This window comes from Vombatus ursinus, unplaced genomic scaffold, assembly GCF_900497805.2.
Source record: "Vombatus ursinus unplaced genomic scaffold, bare-nosed wombat genome assembly UNPS02014808.1, whole genome shotgun sequence".
Classification (NCBI taxonomy): Eukaryota; Metazoa; Chordata; class Mammalia; order Diprotodontia; family Vombatidae; genus Vombatus; species Vombatus ursinus.
This window is the reverse complement of record NW_020954586.1, coordinates 4,951,811-4,976,658: the sequence shown is the minus strand read 5'-3', so window position 1 is coordinate 4,976,658 and position 24,848 is coordinate 4,951,811. Positions and strand designations below refer to the sequence as shown.

Sequence of the window (24,848 nt, the reverse complement as noted above, 5' to 3'; positions counted from 1 at the left end):
TCGGCCCCCGCCCCGACGCCGGCCAGCCGCCGGACCCCGAACCCCCTCCGGCACCCAGCCCCCCGCCGCCCCTGCCCACTTTTCCGGGCGCGCCGCCGGGGCCCTGCCACCCTCTGCTCTTCCGGGTGGAGCCCTTCACGGACTACGGCTCATCCCTGACCATCAGCCTCCCCGGCGCGTTGCAGCCCCACCAGCCCTTCCACATCGTGCTGCGGTACACCAGCAGCGACGCCCCCGCCGTGAGTATGGGGAGGGGGTCACGCGGGGAGGGAGACACCAACCCTGGTGGGCCGCCTGCGCAGCGGCCTGCCAGCCTGCCCGCCCCTCTGCTCCAGGCTCGCCTAGGGACGGGGCACCCCGAGATGGAGGGGTGCAGAGGTTGGCGGCTGCCAGGTAAGACCCCCTCCCCGCTTCTCCGGAGGCCGGATGCCCTTGGTTCTTCCCTTGGCTTTTTTTTTTTTTTTTTTTTTTTTTTTTTGGAGAACTGGAGCATCTCGCATCGATATGGCCCGGAGACCCCGGGGGACTGCCAGGCCAGCCTCGAGGCATTTTTACTGAGGAGGAAAGTGAGGCCCAGATGGGGGTCGGGGAGGGACTTGCTGAAGGTCAGACAGGTAACCAGCTGCAGCAAGCAGAGCCCGGGATCCCGGGATCCCAGTTCTGGGGCTCTTTGGGCTGGGTGTGGCTGGGTTTGCCCTAGAGCCTGGGGTGGGAGCCGCAAGTGTCCGGGGCTTGTGAGGACACGACTGCCGGCCTCCCCTGCCCACTGCCCAGAGGAGGCCCAGGCTTCCCAGGAGTGGGGGTGGGGAGGGGAGCGGAGCTGTGTCTGACAGCTTGTGGGCCGGGCCAGGCCTGCGGAGTGCCATGTATGCTTCCGCCTGTCCGGGATCACCCAGGAGCCCTTGCAGGCGGCCGGGGCGGGCAGACTTTATCCCAGCCTCCTATGGTGCCTGAGAGGGCCCGATTGGATTACGAGGCGGGTACCCCTACCCTTTTTCAATTCCTATGGAAAAATGGATCAGAGCAGTAACCTCCCAGGGACTCGACCCTCTCTCTGAAAGGCCCAGGTTTCCTAGCGTCAAGCCAGGATGGGGGAGTTTCAAGGGAGAGTTTGACAATTTCAAGGAACCAGGAGGACATAGCTGTTGAAATGCATTTTTCTAAAACCAGCTTCATTCTTGCTTGGGAGAGAACCAGAGACAGAACGTGCCTCTCCCCCTGGGGCATATTTCTACGATCTAAAATTATTTTTCTAAATGGCTCCTCTGTTGCTATTGAGAGTGAGGGTGTGAGGCACAGGGTGGTACTTGGCTCTGCCTGGTATCTTCTCTTAGGCTGAGCCCTTGGCCCTCTTTGGGCTTTGGGGAATCACCAGCTTTGCCGGGCTGGGGCAGCGGGCAAAGTTCTAGGCAAACCGCGGTCTCAGGGTCCAGAAAGGGCATCTGTTGGGGCTTTTTTTTTGTTTGTTTGTTTTTGGTTTAGAGAAGTCTGGCATGTGTTTGGTGGGTGGGGTTCCTGGCACCCAGTGGGAGAATGAGCCATGGGGTAGATATGGGGCCACCTCTGGGAGGGCTATGGTGCCATACTCCAGGGTTCCTTAGCATCCTAGATGGTATTAAGAGTCTGACAAGACCTGGGAACCCTTCTGCAGGGCCTCTCCTACCCATCCTCCCACCCCCCAAACTGCTGGATTCTGCACATCTCACTGTCTCCTCTAATACCCTGAGCTAGGCAAGTTTGTAGGGAAAGGCTATCAAGTCTGAATAATGGACTTATCTTCCTCTTATCAGAACCGAAGGGAGAGCTAGAGCTGAAGTAGCAATAAAGTAGGTTTGAATATTTCAGGGGTGGATCACGGAACCATATACTTAATGCTGAAAGGGACCTCAGGGGCTTTATAATCTGACCTGCTCATTTTACAGATGGGGAAACTGAAACCCTAAGAGGTGAAGTCATTTGTCTGAGGTCATCTAGGTAGGAAGCAACGGGTAGGATTTGAACCCAGTGCTCTTTGTGCCATCTCACACTGGGCTGAGGGGGAGTCCTTCTCTCCTTTCATTCTGTGTAGGAGCAAGGTCTGAGGATGTGCAGCTTGGTAGGTTCAGTGAGCAAATGAAGCCAGCTGGGAGTGCTGGCACTCATGTTCCTAGTCGCAGCCTGTTACCACCTGTGAACATAACTGTGTCTAGAGAGGTGGGTGAGCAGCCCTTCCCTACTCATGCCAGGATGGGGCAGCCTGCCCTGGTGTCAGTGAGCCCGGTACCTCTGTGGATTGAGCGCTTCTTTCTGCTTAACTGTGTCTGCATTTGAGGGACCCAGACAACAGAGAATGAACCTGGCCCAGCAAGGAATGGGGACAAATTGAAATATGAATTTAAAGAGGGAGGGAAGGGGAGGAAAAAAGCATTTGTATAATGCTTATGGTGTGCTAAGCCCTTTACAAATATCTTCTCTTTTAATTCTCTGTGAAGTGGGTTCTATTATTATCATCCCCATTTTACTCTTGATGAAACTGAGGCAAACAGGTTAAATGACTTGCCCAGGGTCACAAAGCTAGTAAATGCCTGAGGTCACAATTGAACTCAGGTCTTCCTAACTCCAGGCCCAATTATCTATCCATTGTGCTACCTGAGACAGCGCCAACCTCAGAAAGACCTGCCTCAGTCACTTACTAGCTGCGTGGCCTTGGGAAGATGCCTTTGTTTCCTTATCTGTAAAGTGAAGGGGTAAAACTTGGCTGCCTCCAAGGCCCCTTCTCATTGCAGGCTGATGAGCCTATGAATGGTATTCTGCAATATTATATAATCAATTCTCCTAAGCAGTAGAATGGAAGCTTGAGAACAAGACTCTTTCCCCCCTTTGTTTTCCTAATGACTGGCACATGTTAACATTTTTTCTTTAGCTTGACTTGTGATGCGTCAGTTTAGGGAGTTTGCTGGTAAGGAAATGCCCTTTACCAGTGTGCAGCAACATCTTCTAGTCTTAGAACACTAGGAAGGTTAAGTGACTTGGCCAGGGTCACACAGCCAGTGTGTGTCAGAGACTTGAACCTAGGTCTTCCGTGCTCCGAGACTGGCTCTCCATCAGGCTAGGAGTCAGCAACCTACAGCCCATGGGCCAGACCCAGCCAGAGCTGGCTGATTCTTGCCAATATTAGTGTTGTTTGTGTTCCCTAGGGAGAGTTTAAATCCCAAATCTTGATGCTAAGATTTCCATTTTAAAATCCGAAGCATCCGTTTAGAAAACAAAAGCCTCAGCCTTGGAGTTTGCCCTCCTGACTCATTTCCTCCAGCCAGATCTCTGGTGTGGGGCCAGCCCTTTCCTTCTTCTGTGGGCTCCGTGGTAGCTCAGCTAGCCCGAGCTGCCTCTGTTTGTCTAGTACCCATCTCTGCGGTACCCAGGGGCTTCTGGCACTCAGGGCTGCCTGGCGTGGACCAGCACAAAGCAGGAGGAAGAATCTGGCTTCTTTTCTTCCTTTAGGATGGTGTCCACATATAACACACACACTACGTACATTGTAGATTGTTCACCAGAGGCTTTTTAAAGGAGATGGGCCCAGAGACTCTGGACCATTCTCCGGGACTGACTAGAAGACACATGGGACCAAGTAGATGCTGACAAATGTTTCGGTGAACCATCGTACAGGAAGAACCTTTCAATGTCTTCTGGGAAGGGGCAGGTCCACGAAGTCAGGCTTTTCAGGGGCCCTTCACTTGGACACCAGGAGCAAACTGTGGAGTCCCTGGGACTGCCTCGAGATGGGGCCCAGCCTGCTCAGGAGGAAAGGGTGTTTTTCAATCACTTCATTCCTGGCGCTCTGCTGGGCCTGTAGGGGCCATGGAAAGGCAAACAGATCCTTCCTTCCTCACTCCCACCCGACCCAGCTTACATTCTTCTGTAGCACGTACCCAGATCTGTCAACCAACCCAGAAGTACTCAGTAAGCCCCTGGGAGGTGTCAGGCAGCGTGCTGTGTGCTCAGATGCAAAGACAGAGTGAAAAGTCCCTGCTCTCAAGGGGCTTACATTCTACTCAACTGTCAGTCAACCAAGAAGAATCTCTGTAGCACCACTAGGTTCCAGATACTCTGTTTGGTGTGCAGATACAAAAACTGAACACTTCCTGGCTTTAAGGGAGAATACTGTGTATAAAAAATACAAAATCCATGCAGAGTGATGCAAAGTAATTTCAAGCTAGAGGCTGTGTTACTAACTAAGGGAATCTAGATTAGCTTTGCTAGGCAGGTGAGTATGATAGAGCAGAAAGCCCAATCCTGTCATTTTACAGATAGGGGAACTGAGGCCCAGAGACTGGACTTGACTTGCCCATGGTCACATGGCTAGAAAGCATCGGAGCTGGCAAAATTCCAGATACTGGGTGGCCCTGGTACCTAGTTTTTTCACTACTGGGACCCATATGTCTAGCATATTCTTAGTTTTGTTTGTTTTGAGGCAATAGGGGTTAAGTGACTTGCCCAGGGTCACACAGCTAATAAGTGTTAAGTGTTGAGGCTGGATTTTTGAACTCAGGTCCTTCTGACTCTAGGACTAATGCTCTACCCACTGTGCCACCTAGCCGCCCCTGTCTAGTGTATTTTTAATGGAAGACACAGCCTATCACTTCCTTCTCCTGGCTGACAGGAGTTCATGTTTACCCCTTCTGATCATTTGAAAAGAAGCCCACGTCATAAGACGTGGCCACGTGGCTGCCTAGAGCATATTTCGGGTTCCTCAGCTGCCACCACCCCACGTACTTTAGCTGGGTCTTGGGCACCACTCCCTGTGCATGCCCAAAGGCAAGGGATAGGTGGGGCTGTTGGCAACCAGACATTCTGCCCATCCCTTTTATGACTCCAGAAGTACCCTGGCACACATCCCCTTTCCAGGCAATCCATTGAAACCTTGGCCCCCTGGATTTGGATTGAGCATAGGCTGAGGACCCCTTCCCTTTAGCCAACAACCTGGTGTCTTGTTTTGTTTTGTTTTTCCTTGAAAGTGGAAAAATTCCTTTCCTTCCTAGAAGCCAAAGCACATGTGGCCAGCCTTTTTTTTTTTTTTGTTAAAAGCAAAACATCCCCTGTACTAAGGCTCACTGGGACAGTTTGGCAGTGCCAGGCCCTTGGTTTGTGCTAGCAATAAGGGCTGGCACTACCCGGTATACATTTGACAGGCTCACAATGTTCAGTGGGTTGTGCCAAGCCATGCTGAGCCAGAGCTACTGTCCTTTCTGGCTAGGCGGACTTCAGTACACCAGAGACAATAGAAATTGGCCCTGGAAGTGAAAAAGATTTCTGGGTAGGGAGGAATGTACAGGATGGTGGCGATATTGGAGGCTGCAGATTTCTGTGCAGAGCACTTCTAGGTCCCTGACTCGCTCTCCATCTGAAAGCATGTGGTGCCACTTCTACCTAAAATAATAAAGTCAGTGTGAAAGGAAAGAGTTACACAAGCTTAGAATCCGTAGGGACCTCATAGATTAGCTGGGCCACTTGGTACCAGGGCAAAAAGCCCCTCAGCAGTATTCCCAACAAGTGGCCTTCTGGCTTTTGATTGAAGACCTAGTGAGGGGAGAATCCACTGTTCCCAGAGGCAGCCCACTGCCACTTTTGGGCAGCTCTGATAGTTAGAGATGCTTTCCTTCTTCCTTTTCAGCTGCTGTATCAGACTCCTGATGTACCAAGCTTGCTGGCCCACTCAAACCCCCAGATCTTTTTCAAACTAACTGCCATCTCTCCATCTTTTTCATTAGAATGGCATGAGAAATTCTCAAATGCTTTGAAAAAGCCAAAGTAGACTAGATGGCATTCCTTAATCTCCCCTTTTTAAAAAGGTAATAAAGTTAGTCTGGCACGACCTGGCCTTGTTTAAGCCATGTTCTTTGTGGTTACTGCTTCCATTTCTAAATGTTCACTAACCATCCCTTTATATCCGTTCTAGAATGTTTCCAGTATTTGAAGTCAACCTCAATGGTCTGTCATTTGAAGACTCTATTTTCTCCTTTTTTTTTTTTTTAAATTAGTACCTTAACCCTCCTCGACTCTTCTGGAATCCTCCATGACCTTTCTAATGTTACTGACAGTGACTGAACAATAAGATTGTCAGTTTTTTTCAGTAACCTGAGCCTGGCACCTTGAACTCGTTAAAGGTAGTTAGGTGCTCCCTTCCTGTCTTTCTACTCACCTTGAACATCACCTCCCTATCATCTACTTTTGTTCTATCCTTGGCACGGAGAACAGAAGCAAAATGTGAATTGAGCAGCTCTGCCTGCCTTGTTTTCATCAATCACCATTGTCTTATCCCTCCTTGGATCCTCCCCTATTCCCCAACGTAGTTCAAGCCCCTCATCTTCCCCCCTTTGATGTTATTAATTTTCTTCACCAACCTAGTACGCCTGATGGCGTTGTGTTTTTTTTTTTTGGCTAGGCAGTAGGGTTAAGTGACTTGCTCAGGGTCATACAGCTGGTAAGTGTCAAGTACCTGAGGCTGGATTTGCACTCAGGTCCTCCTGATTCCAGAGCTGGTGCTCTATCCACTAGCTGCCCCACCTGATACTGTTCTTATAGGACTATATCAGCCTCTGTTATGGGCCCTTAGTTCTGTCTCTTACACATATATTTTATTTACTCATTGCTTTGAACAGATTCATTCAGCCTTTTGAAAGGTGAAAACATTAAAGCAAATCATAAAATGATTACCTACTGTGTCCTGGGGATGTACAGATAATTGAACTCCCCAATCACTGCTCTGTCATGCCTCCATTCCATCCAGGCCTGTGATCTGTTTCCACAGCTCCTCTGTTTTCCTGTTTCTTCCCAGTTGGTCTACAGTATATTCTACTGACAATATCAATGCTATTCCTACCTCTGTTAATCTTCACCTGAATGTTCTCCACAGTGCTTCTCTTCCTCAGTTTCTGGATTTCTTCACATGAATAGATCTATAATTTAATTATATGATTGTAAAGAGTCTACTGTGTGCCAGGAACTGTGTTAGGTACTGGGGATGCAAAGATGAGAGAAACAGAGCAAGAGAGAGAAAGACAGAGAGAGAGAGAGAGAGAGAGATTCTTTGATTCTTTGTGCTCCAGGAGCTTACCCCTCTACTGATGGGTGAGGGAATATGATAGAATATGTGCACAAACAAATAAATATAGTATGAGGAAATCTGAGGGAAAGGAGCACTAGAGGGGCAGGTTTGGCGGAGGATATCATGAGTTCTGTTCTGGACAAAGTTTGTTGGTGATACCTGCAGGACATGGGAGCCACCAGGCAGTTGGAGATGCATTCTTGGAGTGTGGCAGAGAGATTAGGGTTAATGCTGTGAATCTGGCAGTAATCTGCAGAGAGCTCCAGATTGGGTCCATGGGAGCTGATGAGATTTCTGAGAGAGGAGAGAAAGAGGGAAAAGATCAGATGAAAGAAGCAAAGCCTGGGGAATACCCATGCTATCTAGATGATGAACCAGCAAAGGAAATAAGAAAGATTAAGTAAGAGGGAAACCAAGAGAAAGCAGTGCCAGGGATACAAGCCATCCCCTCAGTGGAAGGGATGGAAAGGAGAAGTCAAGGAAGGTGAAGACCATGAAGTCAAGGAAGGTGAAGACCAAGCAAAAACTTATCAGATGAGACAAGGAGGGAGTGAGATGGAAGGAGGAGGGAGGAGGAACGTTGGCAATCTCTTCCTAAGAGAATAAAGGAGGAAGGGATGGGTGGGTGTGTTGGAGGATTTGGGGTCATAAAGTAAAGCAGGACCTCATCTTTCCACCTTCTTAGTAAGTGGGAAGTTCGGATGCCTACTGAGAGCAGGGGTTGAGGAGGGTTGGGGGAGTCATGGGCATCTTGAGGAAGGAAGGAAGGAAGGAAGCCTTGAAAGAGCTGACTTGGATGGAGCCAGTCAGTGAAGAAGAATGCACCTTTTGTCCCTCAGCAGTGGAGGATGAGTTGAGATTAGATAATGGGAATTTCTGTCCTGATCAGCACAGATTTGTTGCTTCCTCTGGTGGTGAAGAGAAAGAAATGAGAGAGGATGCCGTGAGGCACTGTGGGATAGCAAGTAGAGTCCGAAGGACGGGGACCCAGGCATTTAATAGCTGTGGGACCGGCACAAGTGACTTAACCTCCCTCTTCCTCTGTTTCCTCCTCCACAGAATGAGGGCTCAGACTTAGTGGCCCCTGAGATCCTTTCCAGGTCTCAGTCTATTCTTGTGTGATCCTGTGAGCTGAGAAGGGGTTTGAACCTGGTGCTTATCTGGCAGCTGTGGCTTGCTGTGTGATACCAGGAGAGGGCGGCAAGGCTGGAGGACAGTGCCTCAGCGACATTGCTGTCATATTACTTGTCTTCTCAACGGGAGGGGTAGGGACTGGAGGGAGGTAGAGAATTCAGAACTCAAATTTTTAAAAAATGAAGGTTAAAAATAAAGAAATAGTTAATTTATTTTAAAAATATATCAACAAAGGGAGAAAAGTGAAGCCAGAATAAAGAGAATGAGCTGGGGGAGCAGGACCGAACATTGCAGTCATTACAGAGAATCAGTTTAGCAGAAGGTAGGCAGGGGGGAAATGAGGCTGGGCTCTGGGCAGAGAATGGCATTTTCAAGTTCCCAGTGCTGGAGGTGACACAGTCCTGGTGACTGCTGAGGGCATCGGAGATAGAGGAAGGCTGTAGAGCATGATGAAGGAGGCCAAGAGAATTGTGAGCAGATCCATTTGTATATTGAAATGTCTAACTAAGAAGGCAAGGAATGGCTTGAGGAGAGAGGGCCTGGCAGGTATTGAGAAAGGAGGGAGAGCTAGTGACCTGGGGCCTCCGGATCCTGGCAGTGAGAATCTCAACTGGCCGACATAGACAGATGGTCTGAGCCCAAGAGGAGGAGAGGTTGCTAAGTGATGGTGTCCAGGGGGGTGGGTCTGCAAATGGCAGGAAAGAAGGACAGGAAGACTGCCAATTCTTCTCCCTGGCTCAGGGTGTCCAAGGACATAAGAGAAGGGGCATCGAAGACTGAAGATGGCAGCAAGGGATACAGTGTCTTAAGGAAGGAGCTGGTTTTCTTCAGGTCATGAAGACTAAGGAAAGAATTGGAAAAGAACAGAAGAGATTAAAGATAAATTAAGGCTGAATCCGGTGCCTCCACAACACATACACACACTCACACACAAACTCACACATAAACACAAACACACAGACAAACACATGAACATACACACACACACACATACACACACACTTCCCCCTTTGTAAATTCTGTTTCTTATTTTTCAAATTAAGCTTTTGTTTTCACATCACATTTATTCTCTACTTGCCCTGCTCCCAACCATTCCTTATAATAAACATAGCGTTTATAGAATGCTTTAAGGTTGCAAAGCACTTTACAATTATTATCTCATTTTATCCCCATAACAACTTTGAAAGGTAGGTGCTATTATCACCCCCATTTTACAGATGAAGAAACTGAGGCAGACAGAGGTTAGGAGATTTTTCCCAGGGTCACAAACTTAGTGTCTGAGGCTGTATTTGAATTCAGGTCTTCCTGACTCCCCATCCTGTGCTCTTTCCACTAATAAAGCCACTTAAGTGGAAAACAAAAAAGAAAAAGATAAGGCTGGGGGGGTGGCAGTTCAGCAAAACTAACTCACACATCAGTCAAGCCTTATATTATATTCAGTGTTCTGCATCCATAGTCCCCCACCCCCAGAAGTGGAGGGGAGGAGAGTTCTATCTCTTTTTTGGAGTCAGGCTTGGTCATTCTGATTTCACAACATTCAGTTTTGATTTATTGTTGTTTTTTCTGTTTACATTATGTCTGTTGTTTCCCTGGTTCCACTTCCTTTGCATCAGTTCATCTAAGCCTTCCCAAGCCTCCCTCTGGTTGTTGAGGCACAGTAATGTTCTGTCACCCTCATGGATCTCAGCATGGGGCAGTCATCCCCAGTCAATGGGCGTGGACTTCTTCACAAAAAGGGGCGCTAGAAATATTTCGGTATATGTGGGATTCTTTTTTTTCCTAGCTTTGACATTGTTGGGTACATGGCCCACGCAGTGCCTCTGTATCAAAGGAAGTGGCCTTTTCCTCACTTTCTTAGCACAATTCTGCATTGCTTCTCAGAACTGTGGACTGGCCATAGGGGAGTGTGCCTGCCTTTCCACAGCCCCTCCAGCACGCACCATTGCCTTCATTGTATTTCTCTTATTTGTGATTTGTAGCGATCTTTCATAGAGCATTAATTAGGTATCGCTCGAGCCATAATTCAGGCACGGCTTTCATCATATCATGTCTCTGTGATGTGTCTGATGCCAAATTTGCCTACCCGTTCATCTTCCTTGTTACCCAGCACAGGGTTTGGTGGAGGCGTTTGAGACCATGGGTTTCTATTGCTGATTCCTCTCGTGGATTTTCGCTCCTGTGAATTGCTGGGCATTATCTACTTCTATTCCACCTCCTATGTTATAAAAACTCTCTCTGGTACCGAGCTGGGGGATATAAATGCATCATTCCAGCCCTCTCCCGTCCCTTGCAGCTCAAAGCCCCTTTGGGGAGGCAGTGGGATTCAGTGCAAAGAGTGCTGGGCTTGGACTAGAGGACCCGAGGTCAGACCCCATCTTGGCCATTTATTGGTTGGGTGATCTTGGGCAAACCCCCTCCTCCTTCTCTGAGTCTCAGTTTCTTCATCTGTAAAATGAAGGTATTGGCTTCCATGAAGGAGGTCCCTTCTTGCTCTAAAGCTCCTTAGTACTTGTATAACCTTAGGTAAATCACTTTCCCCACTCTGGGCCTCAGTTTCTTGATGATGTGCAGTAATTTTTTAGGCATCTGACTCTCTGTGACCCATTTGGGGTTTGCTTGGCAGCGATCGTGGAGTGGTTTGCCATTTCCTTCTCCAGTTCATTCTACAGGAAACTGAGGCAAGCAGGATTAGGTGACTTGCCTAGGGTCCCACAGCTAATAAATGTCTGAGGCTGGATTTGAACTTGGGAAGGTGAGTCTCATTGACTCCAGGTCCAGCGCTCTATGCACTATGGCGCCACCTAGCTGCCAGGTTTCAGTTTACTCATCTGGGAAGTGAAGGGCATAGACTAGGTCCTTAGGTGCCACCTTTTGACTGAGTCCAAACTTCACAGAACAAATCCCCCTAATAAAAGCACTTGTTCTGTGAAGTTTGGATTCAGTCAAAGGGCTGCACTTGAGGACCTAGAGGGCCACGTGTGGCCTAGAGGCCCCAGGTTCCCCACCCCACCCCACTCTAAGGTCCTTGTAGCTCCAAATTTGTGATCCTCTGATTAGATTTCTTAGATGCCAGACACAACCTTTCTTTTCTGTCCTTGAGAGATACCTCCATCCCTGGCCAGAAGCTTGTTTTTCCTGCATTTTAAGTTATTTCATATTAATAGCTGTAGAGGAGAGAAAGGAGGGAGAGAAGGGGCCGATTTGAGCAGACAAGGGAGGTCAGCCGGGTGAAGGGCATGAGTCTAAATTGGTCTGAAAGGTAAACTAGGGAGGATAATCAGGGGATTATCGTGGATTTAGAATTGGAAAGGACATTCGAGTTCATTTGGCCCATCGTACACCTCATGTTATGGAGGAGGAAACTGAGGCACAAAGGTGGGCAGGGACTTGCTTATAATGGCTCCAGGTACAAGGAACAGAGCTGGGATTTGAACCCAGGTCCCGAGCCTACAGTCCAGAGAAAGACTGGGATTCTTTAGGGTCAGTCTGGAGCAACAACAGCTATGGTCCCCAACCTTGGGGAGTAGGAGGGCCCCTCTTGAACAACAGAACGTTTGGTAGAGCTCTGTGAGCTCTGTGGGCTCCGTGGTCTTTCTGACATCTGTTTGAGAAAATGCGTGATGGCAGAGTGAATTCAGACTTCCAGTGCATTTGTATTTTAGTCATCCTAATGGCCCCTCTGGGATATGGGAAAAACAAGTGCACGGAGCAGACCTCTGGCTTTGGCAGTCTGCAGAAAGGCTGTTTACTTATTTATTTGACTGAGTCATGTGGCATATTTGGTTGGAGCTAAATAAAGATCAAAAGAACAATGCCTGGTGCCCTGGTGCCCGTCGGCTTCTTGGCTCTCTTGTAACATCTCTTGTCTTTCTTTCCCTCCCCCCTGGATTCCTTAGCCACACGGGCAGGAGGGTGGGGATGAACAAGGAAGAACTGGTCGTCCCAAAGATGGAAGAGAGGGAAGCAGTCTTGGAGAGGGCAGAAATAGATTGGGTGGCAGAGGTGGTCATCATCATGGGAAATGATGGAGGGATGAGGACAGCAGCTTGGGATTTTCTTATCCTAGGGAATTCCCAGAGGAGGAAACTCACTCCACCAGGCAGGGCAGCACCTCTGCTATGTCTTATCCTCTTAGAGAGTTAGTCCTTCAGAACACTCAGAGGCTGTGACTCGCCCAGGATCTCACCGCCAGTAAGTTTAGGGGAAGGAATTGAACCTGGGTTTTCCTGGCTCCGAGGCTGACTATCTGCTAGGCCATGTGGCTTTTGATGTATTGTGTGTGTGTGTGTGTGTGTGTGTGTGTGTGTGTGTGTGTGTGCGTGTGCGCATATATGCACGTAAGCAAAGAAATGGTATTCAAGGGCAGGAAATAAGGCTGAGGTGATTGGATCACGGGGTGATGAGGGGCTGGAGGCTTGGGAGAGAAAAAGGAATGTTGGTCCTGGGGTGCCCTTATGAGCAATGGTGAGGAGCATGGGCTCTGCTCAGGTGCCACCCCCCAGAGGCCTTTCCTGACTCCCTTTGTGTCTCCCTCCTGTTAGGGTCCTACCCCCTGAAGGGGCCTTACTTCTCCTATCATGTCCATACATGTTACTTTTTTATTTTATTTTTTTTTTGATGAAGCCATCTGGGTTGAGTGACTTGCCCAAGGTCACACAGCTAGTAAGTATTAAGTGTCTGAGGCTGGATTTGAACTCAGGTCCTCCTTATGCATGTTTTTTCCACCCCTGAGAGAATGAGAGAAGGGATTCTCTCCATTGTATCTTTGCCTTTCTAGGGCTTGGTATGTGCCTGGCATAAAATCCCTGTTAAAACTCTTTTGGGATTGAATTGAATGAATGCTCAGAGTCGAAGGGGCTGGTGATGTTTCTAAGGAGGGTGCATAGTCATAAAAGGTGGGAGAGAGAGAGGTCTTGGAGTGGGCAGGGGTTAGGATAATTAGTGGATAGATCCATCTTGAGCATTATGCCCTCCAAAGAAGATAATGACCTGTAAGGGGAGGAAGCTCGAACCCAGGATTTTATAGACAACTGTCCTGGGATGTCGGTGGGGTAGCCAGGTGGTTCAGTGGATAGCTCTGGGTTTTGAGTCAGACAGGCTTGAGTTCAGGTTTAGCCTCAGACACTAGCTGTGTGACCTTGGGCAAGTCACTGAATCTCTGCCTCAGTTTCCTCATCTGTCAAATGGGGATAATAAAAATAAGCGCTTACCCGTCAGGGTTGTTGGGAAGCTCAAATGAGATCATATTTTTGATGCCTAGTGCCTAGCAGTCAATCCATCTGTCCGTCCACACTGATGAAGTGCCTACTATGTGCCAGCACAAAGAGGATTTACAATCTAACAAAGTAGCCAACTGCAGAATAAACAGGGAAGTGGTTCCTGGGGAAGGCGCTGAAATTCAGAGGACTTGGGGAAGGGTTCCTGTGGCACACAGTAGGCACTTAATAAATGCTTCCTACCTCCCCCCTTCTTATGCACCTGATGGGAGCAGACCCTTAGTCTTTGGGGTGCTGAGGAGACAGATGGGCCTCAGAGCAAATGTGACATTAGAAAAACGAATTCCTGTTTTAGACTTGGGTGTCGAGCTGCTTGGAATCCGCAACTCTGTCTCCCTTGAGTGTCAAGGGCAAGACTTTGGCAATGCCAGCATTATTCAGAGGTGAAGATTGTCTGTGACTGTCGCTCCTGTTTCTTTTTGTGTAGAACAAAATGAAGTCTTTCGAATCTCTTTTTTTAAAAAAAGAGAGAAATCAGACAAGCGCAGAGATCATGGATGCACTACGCACACACAACCATGAGCACGACTGTTTTACTTTTTTTGTCTTTGTATCCTCAGTGGTTTAGCTCAGTGCCTGGCACATAATAGGTATGTAATAAATGCTCGCTGACTTGACCTGAATTTGGGGAAGAAGCAGTAGGAGCCAGGGAAGGGATCGTGAAATGTGACAATTGACAGGAGCAAGGGATTCTGGGAGGCAGAAGTGAAGCAGCCAAGCATTTCAGGTGTGGGGTGCAGCTTGTGCAAAGACCCAATAGGCCAGGGCTTGATCGTACAGGGCTTTGAATGCCAAGCCCGGGAGTTTATTTGTACTAGCTCCTCCAGGCCCTAGGGAGCCTCTGGTGCTTGGGCTGTGACCTCTGATCTTGGTCTTGTGGGCCTTTCATTGCCCTGTGTCTGCCCCCCTCCCTCCCCGCAGAATCCCACCCTCTGGGTTCTCCTTCCCCAACCCTCATCCTTCCCTGATACCTTCATCCAATGGAGCCTGTCCCCGAGCCCGTCTCTGGTCTCCTCCTTGCCCCCAGAGTCTCTCTGGCTGCCTCAGGCACAAACCCTTGGTTTCAGTTGTCAGGAACAACTCTTCTTGTGTTCTCCCTCCTGACAACTGGAGCCCTAGAGGCCCCCCAGGTCCCCCCAGCCCTGGCCTCAGTCTCCGCTCAGCTTCCTTTTGCTCCAGGAAGTAGCTGCCACTTTTAAGAGGGGGCCTGGGCCAGGCCCTGGGGAACTCACCAAGAGCGGTTAATTCATTCTGGGGGCATCCCTCTCATTACCCACCTGGACACAATGGCTCATTTTTTCTGGTCTCTCACTAGCATTTTCCACCTACTATCTGCCCTGCCATATTTTTTCTCCCTCATCATTCTTGGTCCCCTCTGTTTCTCTGAGAGGGAGCTTGAAAATCCTCTGGCACCAGGCAGGCATCTGGATGGCCACAATCCATCCACTCCCAACCCTCTGCCTTTAGCATTTAAAAATGCTTTAATTGAAATCTTTTGTTCATTTCCAAATATATCCCTCCTCTACTCCTACTCATCAAGCCATCCCTCATAATAAAGGATTAAGAAGAAAGAGAAGGAAAAAATGAAAACTATTTTAACAAAATGAATCAGTCCATCCATCTAGTGGGACAGTATATGCATCATTCCATATCTGTAGACCTCCACCTCTGCAAAGAGGGAGGTATGTTTCTCATTTCTTCTTTGAGGACAAACTTGGTGATTATAATTACAGTGTTCACTTTTTGGGGGATTCTTTCCATTTATATCCTTGTTGTCGTATATATTGTTAATTATTGTTACACGCATTCATTTATTATGTACCTTCTGTGTGTCAGGTACTGTGCTAGGCTGTGGAGTTATAGGGACCATAGAGAAATAGGGCCAGACCTCAGGGAGTTTTCATTCTCTTGACAGAAATGCCACTTGTATGTATGAGTGGGACATTACTTAAGCGGTTCTAAATTATGATTGTACTTAGGCCTGCCAAAAGCATCCAAACAGTCCATGTGGTGGAGGGTTCTTAAGCCAGTGCCAGAAGGGTCAACTTTGCTGGCAGGGGTGGGCCATCCCTTGGTTGGAGGGAGGTGAGGCTGAGGCCCACAGTCTGTGCATTGGAAGGATACTCTCTCCTCCAGCCTCTTCACATTTCCTCTGGTTGGGTGAGGCCATCCTAACTGCCTCTTTGACCTCCTAGGCAATCTTAAGGGAATTTGAAAATGACAGAAATAGCTTTGGGAAAACCCCTCTCCATGATATTCATTTGGCTTCCAGATACTAAACAAGGTCTTGGCCTCTCTGCTGGCCCCTTCTTCCATCTGCTGCCCCCAGCTCTGAGTCCAGCCCATGTTTGTGACAGGCAGGTGCCATTTGTGAATCACAGCTCAAGGCCTAATCCCCGAGCTGGGCTGCACCGCTGTTAGCTTGCCGCTGCTGGGTCTGTTTCCTGGCAGCAGGATCCTGTGGCCTGGCCTGAGTGGTATTTACTCTGGAAGGCTGGGGGCTGATGGGACAGCCTGAAGGTACCTGTCCTCTGACCTGCTGCTCCCTCAGCTTGCCTGGGACCTTGGCTATTTTCTCCTCCTGATAACAGACCAAGCTGAGGTTGGGATTTCACACAATCAGATTCTTGGTTAAGACCATCTTCTCCTCCAGCTCCAACATTCCAGTCATCCTCTTGGTTCAAAGAACAAACTTGGATGGGGTGAGCGTCTTGAATGGGGGCCGCCGGCTTTGAAATTCAGGCCCCAAGCTCATCTTCCACCCTCTGCCATTAACCTTGTGACCTTGGGTGAGTCCTCTGACTAGATCCCCACTCTTTTTCCTCTTCAGTCTCATGAGAACATGGTAAGTATCTGCTCGGACTGGCCATATCCAATTGTTGGTTAAGCTGGGGGTTCAAACTCTGCTAGAATGGGATAGCCCTACTGACTTAGGAAATCACAAATTAACATTATCTACCTTGGATTGTAGTTTTCTTTATTTTGTTAAACATTTATTAGTTACATTTTAATCTGGTTCTAGCCGAGCAGCAATCTTGGCACTTCTGGCTTTAAGCCATTTTGGTTATTTCTAGGATTGTCCAAAGAATCTGAAAAATCCACTTTGCTGCGAGTCAGAGGGTGAGAACAGTTCAGTCCCTGTTGGATCACCATCCTAAAGTGTTTTCCAGTTGGACCCACCTATAGCAGTGTGTCCATCCTCCCACGGCTCCTCTGCCATAGACTGCTTCCCTCTCAGCTCATCTGTGTTGTATGAGTTTTTATTTTGCATTTCTCTTATTCTTAGTAACAACTCCTTGACTTTACAGATGATGAAACTGAAGCCTAAAGAGACTGACTTGTCCAAGGTCACACAGTTAGAACATGGTAGAATGAGATTCAAACCCAGGTCCTCTGACTCCGAATTCATCTCCCTTTCTACTGCTGCTTTTTAGTCGTTTTTCAGTCGTGTCCAACTTTTGTGACCCAATTTGGTTTTTTTATTTTTTTATTTTTGACAAAGGTACTGGAGTGGTTTACCATTTCCTTCTCCAGCTCGTTTTACAGATGAGGAAGTTGAGGCAAACAGGGTTAAGCGACTTGCCCAGGGTCACACAGCTAGTAAGTATCTGAGGCAGGATTTGAACTCAGGAAAATGAGTCTTCTTAACTCCAGGCCCAGCTCCCCATTCACTGACCCACCTAGCTGGCCCCAAAATGAACTTAAGGGCTTCTAATTCCCTTCCTCCTCTAGGTCTTTGGTCCTAGGGTGTACATGGGCATTTGAGAAGGTTTCATTGCACTTCCAAAGATCTTTGAGTTAACCAAACAGGAAATGTGTTACTGCTCCAGGAAAGGGACCCTAGGCTGGTGGGTGGGAGTGGACAGAGTACATGTCTCTTAATAATCCCCTCTTTCTTTTTTCTTTGGTAGCGCTTACTGTCAGTTAGGACTAGAGGTCAGAGCTGGAATAAACACAGGTGAAAAGGCCTCTGCCCTGGGCTACTGACATTTGGTGGGAGCCTATTTCATTTCTGTGGCCACTGGCTGCCATCCTCCATCTTGATTCGTGGCCCCCCTGGGTCCGTCCCACTGTGTGGCCTGTGCCATCTCACTCCATCCTTGTACACGACTCTCCTTCAGATTCAACTGCTTCTGTCCCCAGTGAATCACTTTCCCATTATGCCTCCCCCTTCTCCTTCTTGCCTGGTTTCAACCGTCGAGGCAGGTGAAGGTCCTGGGCTTTGAGAATTAGGAAGTGTGAGTTGTAAGCAGAGCCTGCTCCCCCAGCGCCCATGACTTTGGGAGAGCAAGCCAACAACCTGGCTCTGAGTCTGTTTCTCATAGCCAGTACATGTTTGAGGCAAGATACGAACTCAGGACTTCCTGATGCCCAGGCCAGTGCTCTGTCCCCTGCGCCACCTAGCAGGCCTTCTCTGGCCCTTGTCTCCCCCATTCCAGCTGCTCAACTGCCTTCACTTCCCCTCCCTGTGATCTCATTGGCACTAAGCTCCCCTTCTCTGCCTCACCCAGGCAGGAGAGGGCCTGCCCCGATGCTGGACTCACGTGTACAGCTGGAAAGGGTCTGGGCCCCCTCCTCTTAGAGGAGCAGACACTGAGGGCCAGAGAGGATAGGGAGTAAGTGTCAGAGGTGAGATCTGAACCCAGCTCCATCCTTGGACTCCAGAGCAAGGGGTACGCGTGTGAGTGCTACTAATCATAGACACGTGTACAGCACTCTAAAGTTTGCAAAGCTTGTTAGGTGGATTGTCATCTCAGTCAAGCCTGAAAAGTAGGCACTTCGGGCATCTTTATACACTTTTTATGGATAGGAAAAGAGGCTCAGAGAGGTAGAAATGACCTGCTCATGGTCACACAGCAAGTGTCAAAGGCAGTATTTGAACTCGGGTCTTCTCGACTCCACGTCCAAATGGCTGCACATTATACCATCGCCGTGTGAAGCCATAGCCCTGGAAATCTGGGTTACTTTCTGCCACCTGACCCCAGTTGCCTGCTTCCTTTTTCACTTTCTCATTGCTGTGAGGCTTAGCTTGACCTTGAGGACACCTCTGATGTGCCAGGACTCCTGAGCCAGGCACGGGAACATAGGTCTTTTGCACACTCTCTGCTCCAGGAAAATGGAGCCGCTGGGGCATCCCTTCCGTCCTCTGCCTCGGGGACAGCGGGCTAGGCTGCACTCCCTCCTCACACCCACCTCCCTGATCCTGAGCTTCCTGGAAAGGCTGACTCCTCTCCTGCCGATCATTGGCACACTTTCCCCGCTGCTAGGATTTTATTTAAAACATATGCCTTGTTTTTATGTCATCACGTGTCCTTTGTATTCCGCCAGTAGTCTCATCAGGAAGCTCCGTGTATGGAGGGTGCCTTCTTCATTGTCTGGTACAGGGGTAGGCACCAATTCTTGTTGAATTGACCTTAATTGGATTGTTGGATACTTCTGCCTTAATTCAGCTGAGATGTAGTGAGGGTTATTTCTTTGTTTTGCCTTTTTTTTTTTTAAATAACTTTCTTAGGAACTTGAGGGAAGAGTAATGTTCAAATAACTGATAGTCAGTCAACAAGAATTTAGAGGCTCGTTTCACTGCCCTGTAGGTACCAGCCTCTGCTGTCTGGTCTCTGGTTTCCTGGCTGTCTAAGTGTCCTCCAAATCCTTGCCTTTAACATCAAAGTTCTAATGGTAGCCATCCTTGGCCTAGTGTGCTAAAGTCCATCTGGCCTTTGGGAAGTTACTTCTGGCACATTCCATTTGGTGGAACACACACACACACACACACACACACACTCTCTCTCTCTCTCTCTCTCTCTCTCTCTCTCTCCTTATTTCCTTAAGATAAACCATTGGCAATCTCTCTGCTGACTTACAATCTCACATCTCCAGCTGCCTTTCAGACATCTCAAACGGGATGTCCAGTAGACGTCTTAAGCTAAGCACGTCCAAAACGGAACTTATTATCTTTCCCTCTCTGCCATCCCTGTTAATGTAGAGGGCACCGCCATCCTCCCAGTCCCTCAGACTCCCTACCTAGCAGTCATCCTGAACTCCTCACTCTTTCTCACGCCTCGTATCCAGTATGGTGCCACGATCTGTCAATTTAACCTTGGGACGTCTCTTGTCCATTTCACCTCTCCAATGGCCGCCCCTCTTGGGCAGACCCTCATCACCTCATGCCTGGACTATTGCAATAGCTGCTGGGGGTGGTGTGTCTGCCTGTGCCCAGTCTCTCCTCGCTCCGGTCCATCCTCCATTCGGCCCTAAAGTGATTTTCCTAAAGCTCAAGTCTGACCATGTCACCTAATAAACCCCAGTGGCTCCTTGCCACTTCTAGGATTAGATATAAAATTCTCTGCTTAGCATTCAAAGCCCTTCACAACCTCCTGCCTCCTAGGACCCTGTGCATTCTTCTTAGGCCTTACTCCCCAACGCATTCTCCAGTGTTCTCTGGCCTCCTGGCTGGTCCACAAACAAGACCCTCTATCTTTTGGCCCTGGACATTTCCCAAGATGATCCCTCACGCGTGGAATGCTCTCTGTCCTCTGCTCCTGATGACTGGCCCCCTTGCCTTTCTTTAAGTACCAGCTAAAATCCAATCTTTTACTTCTCCAGATCCCCATTAATTCTAGTGTTTTCCCTCTTAAATACTTCCTCCATATCTTGTATGTAGGTTGTTTTGTATAGATTTGTTTACACATCGTCACCCCCATTAGATTGTAAGCTCCTCGAGGACAGGGGCTGTCTTTTGCCTTCTTTTGTATCCACCACTGATTAGCACAGTGCTTGGCACATGGTAGATCTTTATTGATTGATTGAAGTGAAGCCAACTTAATCTATGGTTTTATTGATAAATAAATGTTTGTAGATTGAAACCAATTTAACGGATGATTTGGGGGAAGTTCTTGGTAACCCTTGAGATGACTGGGGACACCCTGAGGCTGGCAGAGCCACAGTGGCAATCATGAGCCTCACCAGCGTGGCTGGGTAGTTTTAGTTTGGTCTACATCTGGCTGCCTTAAGTTCTTGGGATTCAAGGCTTAGAGTTGGAAGGAACCTTTGAAGTATCTTAGTTCACTCTCCCCATTTTAAAGATGAAGAAACTGAGACTCAGAAGTCACATGACTTGGCCAAGGTAACCCAGGGAGGGAGGGACAGGGTCCTTTAACTCCAAATCCACTGCACATCACTGGCATGTGTGGGAGGGAGCATTCTTCGTCTAATTCTCGAGGTGCCTGGCACAGGGCCCCATGCAGGCAGTCTGTGATGTGTAGGAGACTTGGATCCTGGTCCGGCCTCCCTCATCTACTAATGTTTTTTCCCACCACAAAGCCTCCTTGTGCCTCAGGCTTCTCACCTGTGAAGTGGGATTTCTGACAAACCTGTCGGTCCACATTTCTCAAGCATCTTCTTTCTGTAGGGAGGGCTGGGTCCCCCTGTATGGGAAGCCAGATGGTCTGAAAGTACTTGGGAGGGCCAGAAGGAAGGAATTAAAAGCCAGCCTGTAGGAATGGCCCCAGGGGCCCCAGGACCATAAGATCTGATGATGAGGGAAGCCTGAAGAGGATGCCCTGTTGAGGATGCCGAATGAACCGGCCCACAGTGGAAAGCTCAGCCTTTCCCTTCTCCTGCCCTCTCCTGTACCTGCATGGGCCTTCTGTCCTTAGTTCCTCTGCCTGCCCAGTCTCATAGGGAGGCCTTTACCCTGTCCTGCCCTCCTCCCCTGCTCTTAGGAGGGGCCCACATCTCTGTCTCCGGGCTCCCTCTGGGTTACCAAGCACCTTCTTCTTAAACATCCTTTGGGAAATAGGGAATGTGAGAGTTTTCACTCTCGTTTTAAAGATGAGGAAAGTGAGGCTAGAGTGATTGGTAGGGGCCGCACAGCTGGAAATGGTCGGTCAGTTCTGGCCCTTGAGCTTGGGCTCCGCCTCCAAGATGAGCACTCACGAGGTTGGAAAAGTGATGTGTCATCATGGGGCCTGGGGGTTGTGCGGCGGGCCTGACCGATGACTTCATCTGTGTAGGGAACTCCCTCCCCCAGCGCAGGTTGGCACCTCTTCTGCGTGTCCCAAGAGAGTTGTGACTTGGCCAGGGCCACACGGTGTTGGGCTGGTGATGCCAAGGCCAGCCCTCTGCTGCTTATATTTATCCAGCTCTCTAGAACTGACCAAAGCCGTAATCCCATGAGGGAAGAGGTGTTGTCTCCATTTTATTGAGGGGGAACCTGAGGTTGGGTGAGGTGACATGACCTACACTATCCACAGGACACAGTGTCCCAGATCAAGAGGCAGAAGGGACCTCACGCCATCTGGTCCAACCCCTTCATTTTATGGATGAGGAAACTGAAGTCACGGGGCTTACCCAAGGTCACAGGGGTGTTAGTTAAATGGCCGGGGTGGATTTGAGCCTGATCTGGCACAGCCTGCCGTACTGCCCAGGTTGTACCCTCCACTGTGACCCAGCCCCAGGCCAAGGTGGGCCTTTAGCAGATGCTCTGAGGGGCTGCCTTTTGGGGCAGACTCTGACCTTGTCCTTCTCCCTTCTGTCGTCCCCTAGATCTGGTGGCTGGATCCCGAACTGACCTACAGTAATTCCAAGCCATTTGTCTTCACCCAAGGCCACTCTGTGTGCAACCGCTCCTTCTTCCCCTGTTTCGACACGCCCGCGGTGAAGTGTACTTACTCTGCCACCGTCAAGGTGAGTCCTGCCCCCTCCCAGTAGGGTGGCCGGGGGCTGCTTGGCCGATTACCTGGGCCACATCCAGAAGGTGAGAACCACCCTGCTCTTTCCTGTGGATGTGCCTATAGCTCATTCGGTCTCCTGGGCTCCTAGGCCTAGATCTGCATGGGCCTCGGTTGGTCATCTGGTCCAAACCCATCATTTTAACGGAGGAGGAAGATGACCTGGATGGTGGGATCCCAGATTTGGAAATAATGTCCTTCACCTCCCTCATTTTTTTTTCAGCCAGAGACAAGGTTTATTAAAGATCCGCCATATTAGCCAGACGCTTAAGGAATCTGAGCATCTGTGAGCCATTGGCTAGATTGTAAGAATCTGAGCACCTTAATGGAGGCAAGAGGGACCATATATGCAGAAAGACTGTGGGAGGGGCCTAGGAAGGATCTTGATGGGACCGACTGGGAGGTCAAGAATGGGGTCTAGATAGAGTCAAGGGTGGGAAGTAGCCAAGAGCCATAGGGAGGTACTGCCATGGAGGCAGGGGCTGAGGCCAAGGCCTGGGTGGTCCTTGCCTCAGGGGGAAGGCCAAGGGAAGAAGTGCCAGGCAAGGCCCTTGCTCAAGGCCTAAATAGAAGTTGCCTCCAGAGCAGGGGCCTGGGGAGGAAATGCAGGGTAAAACAAGGTTGGAAACAAGGCGGGGGGTGAGGCTAGAGGAAAAGAGAAGGAAAACCGAGGGAAAGAGGGAGTGGGCGAGGAGGTGGGGGCAAGGGGAGAATGAGGTGGAGATAGGAGCTGGGCCACCTCCCTCATTTTACATTTGGGGAAACTGAGGCCCTGGGAAGGGAAGGGATTTGAATTAGAGGATCTTATCCATAGCTAGGAGGGACCTAGAGGTCATCTAGTCCAATTCCACTATTTTACACAGGAGGAGCTAGAATCCGAGGGAAAAGTGACTCTCTCAAGGCCACTGAAGTAGTAAGTAGCAGAGCTGAGATTCGAACCCACACCCTCTGATTTGTTACCTAGTGCTTTCCTCACTGGACCATACACTGTCTGTCAAGCAGAGGTCGTAGGATCACGAGATTGTAAGTTTAGAACTGAAAGGGACCTCAGAGTCAAATCTTCCCTCTTTACAGATGAAGACACTGAGGCAAGTCGAGCTTAAGTGACTTGCCCAGAGTCTTGCAGCCAGTAAGTGTCTAAGGCAGGATTTGAACTTGGGTCTTCCTGACTTGGAATCCAGTGCCCAAGCTGCCTCTCTCTACAGCAGGACTTCCTGACCTTTCTGTGTGTCCTGGAGCCCTCTGGTAGCAGCCTGGTCAAGCCTCTGGGCTCCTCGCAGAATCATGTTTTTAAATACATAAAAGAAAACACAGAGGATTGCAAAGGAAACCAATTTTAAAACCAATACCAACGTAGAGTGATCCAAATATTTAAAACACCAGCAACAAAAACCAAGTTTACGGCCTCCAGTTAATGATCTCTTCTCTAAGATACACCCACTTACTGACCACAGAAGGTCATCACGAGTGCCCCAGGGCCCCGGGACGATCACCGTCCTTCAGTCCAGCTGCGAGCTGACCAGGCCCAGACCAGCAGGACCTGCTCCCCCACACGCTCCACCAGATGCTTTTCTCAAAGCAGCCGACGACGGCGTTAACTCGTTTGGCCTCTAAATCGTGCTGTTGCCTTGTGTTAACCTTGAAGTCCACTTGCCCCTCCCCCCCAAGAAGGGGTCCAGTGGCACCTTTCCTGATCCCGTCCCTTTGAGGCTGACTTCTGGGCCCCGTGTCTGGGCGTCTGCTTTTCTCCTGATTGTACTTTGTCTTCTTGAGTCCTGCCGAGATCCTGTCGGTTATACGCCTTGCCGCCCAAGGTGCCAGCCATCCCTCCCCTCGTCGTGACCCCTGCAATGTGATGAGTGACCTTCTAGAAGTGCATTGTGGTCACTGACCAAAATATGGATCTGCCCAAGGCTCGTGACAGATCCTTGGGCCTGTGCTCCCTCCCTCCCTCGAGCGATGGGAGTAGATGGGTCAACAGCAGAGGAGGAGGGCTAGCTGGCTTCCGTTCACTGGCAGGAGAGGCGCTGAGGCCGTGTTGTGTGAGAGGAGGGTGAGTCAGTGTGGGAGGACTGTCTGGGAGCTGAAGGCCGCTTAGCCTGCCAGTCAACAATCTCCTCCACCTCCCTCATTTTACAGTTGGGGAAACTGAGACCCAAGAAGGGAAGTGACTTGAATTAGAGGATCTTATTCATCTCTAGAAGGGACTGAGAGGTCATCTAATCCAATTCCACTACTTTATAGAATCCGAGGGAGAAGTGACTTACCCAAGGTCACGTAGGTAGTTAAATAGCAAAACTGAGATTTTCTTATTTCTTACGCGAAAAGTAGGCCAGGCACTGTGAGACGAAAATGAACACAATCCCTGCCCACAAGAGCTTGTGTTCCCCTGGGGTCTAACATGGGCCCAGATGAGAAAACCCAAAGTATACACAGGGAACCCCAACATCATTGCAGGGGGGCAGGAGCACAACCAGCTGGGAGCCAGTCGAGACCCTCTCTTGGAGGAGGTAGAACTGCTTGAGCTGTACTTGAGGGAAGGCAGGATTCTTCAGGGCTGAGGTGGGGAGGGAGGGCATTTCAGGAAGGGGGCCCAGCCTGGGCAAAGTCACGGAGGCTGGAGGT

At 49.4% G+C, this 24,848-nt stretch overlaps 1 protein-coding gene across 1 annotated transcript in view; it reads left to right on the top strand.

The window, feature by feature from the left end:
• Positions 1-24,848, top strand: part of RNPEPL1 (arginyl aminopeptidase like 1) — a 58,446-nt gene that overhangs the window by 22,820 nt on the left and 10,778 nt on the right. The window contains exons 4-5 of the mRNA XM_027875360.1: positions 27-239; positions 22,039-22,179. Of these exons, the coding sequence (XP_027731161.1) occupies positions 27-239; positions 22,039-22,179 (354 nt within the window). The remainder of the gene's footprint in view (positions 1-26; positions 240-22,038; positions 22,180-24,848) is intronic.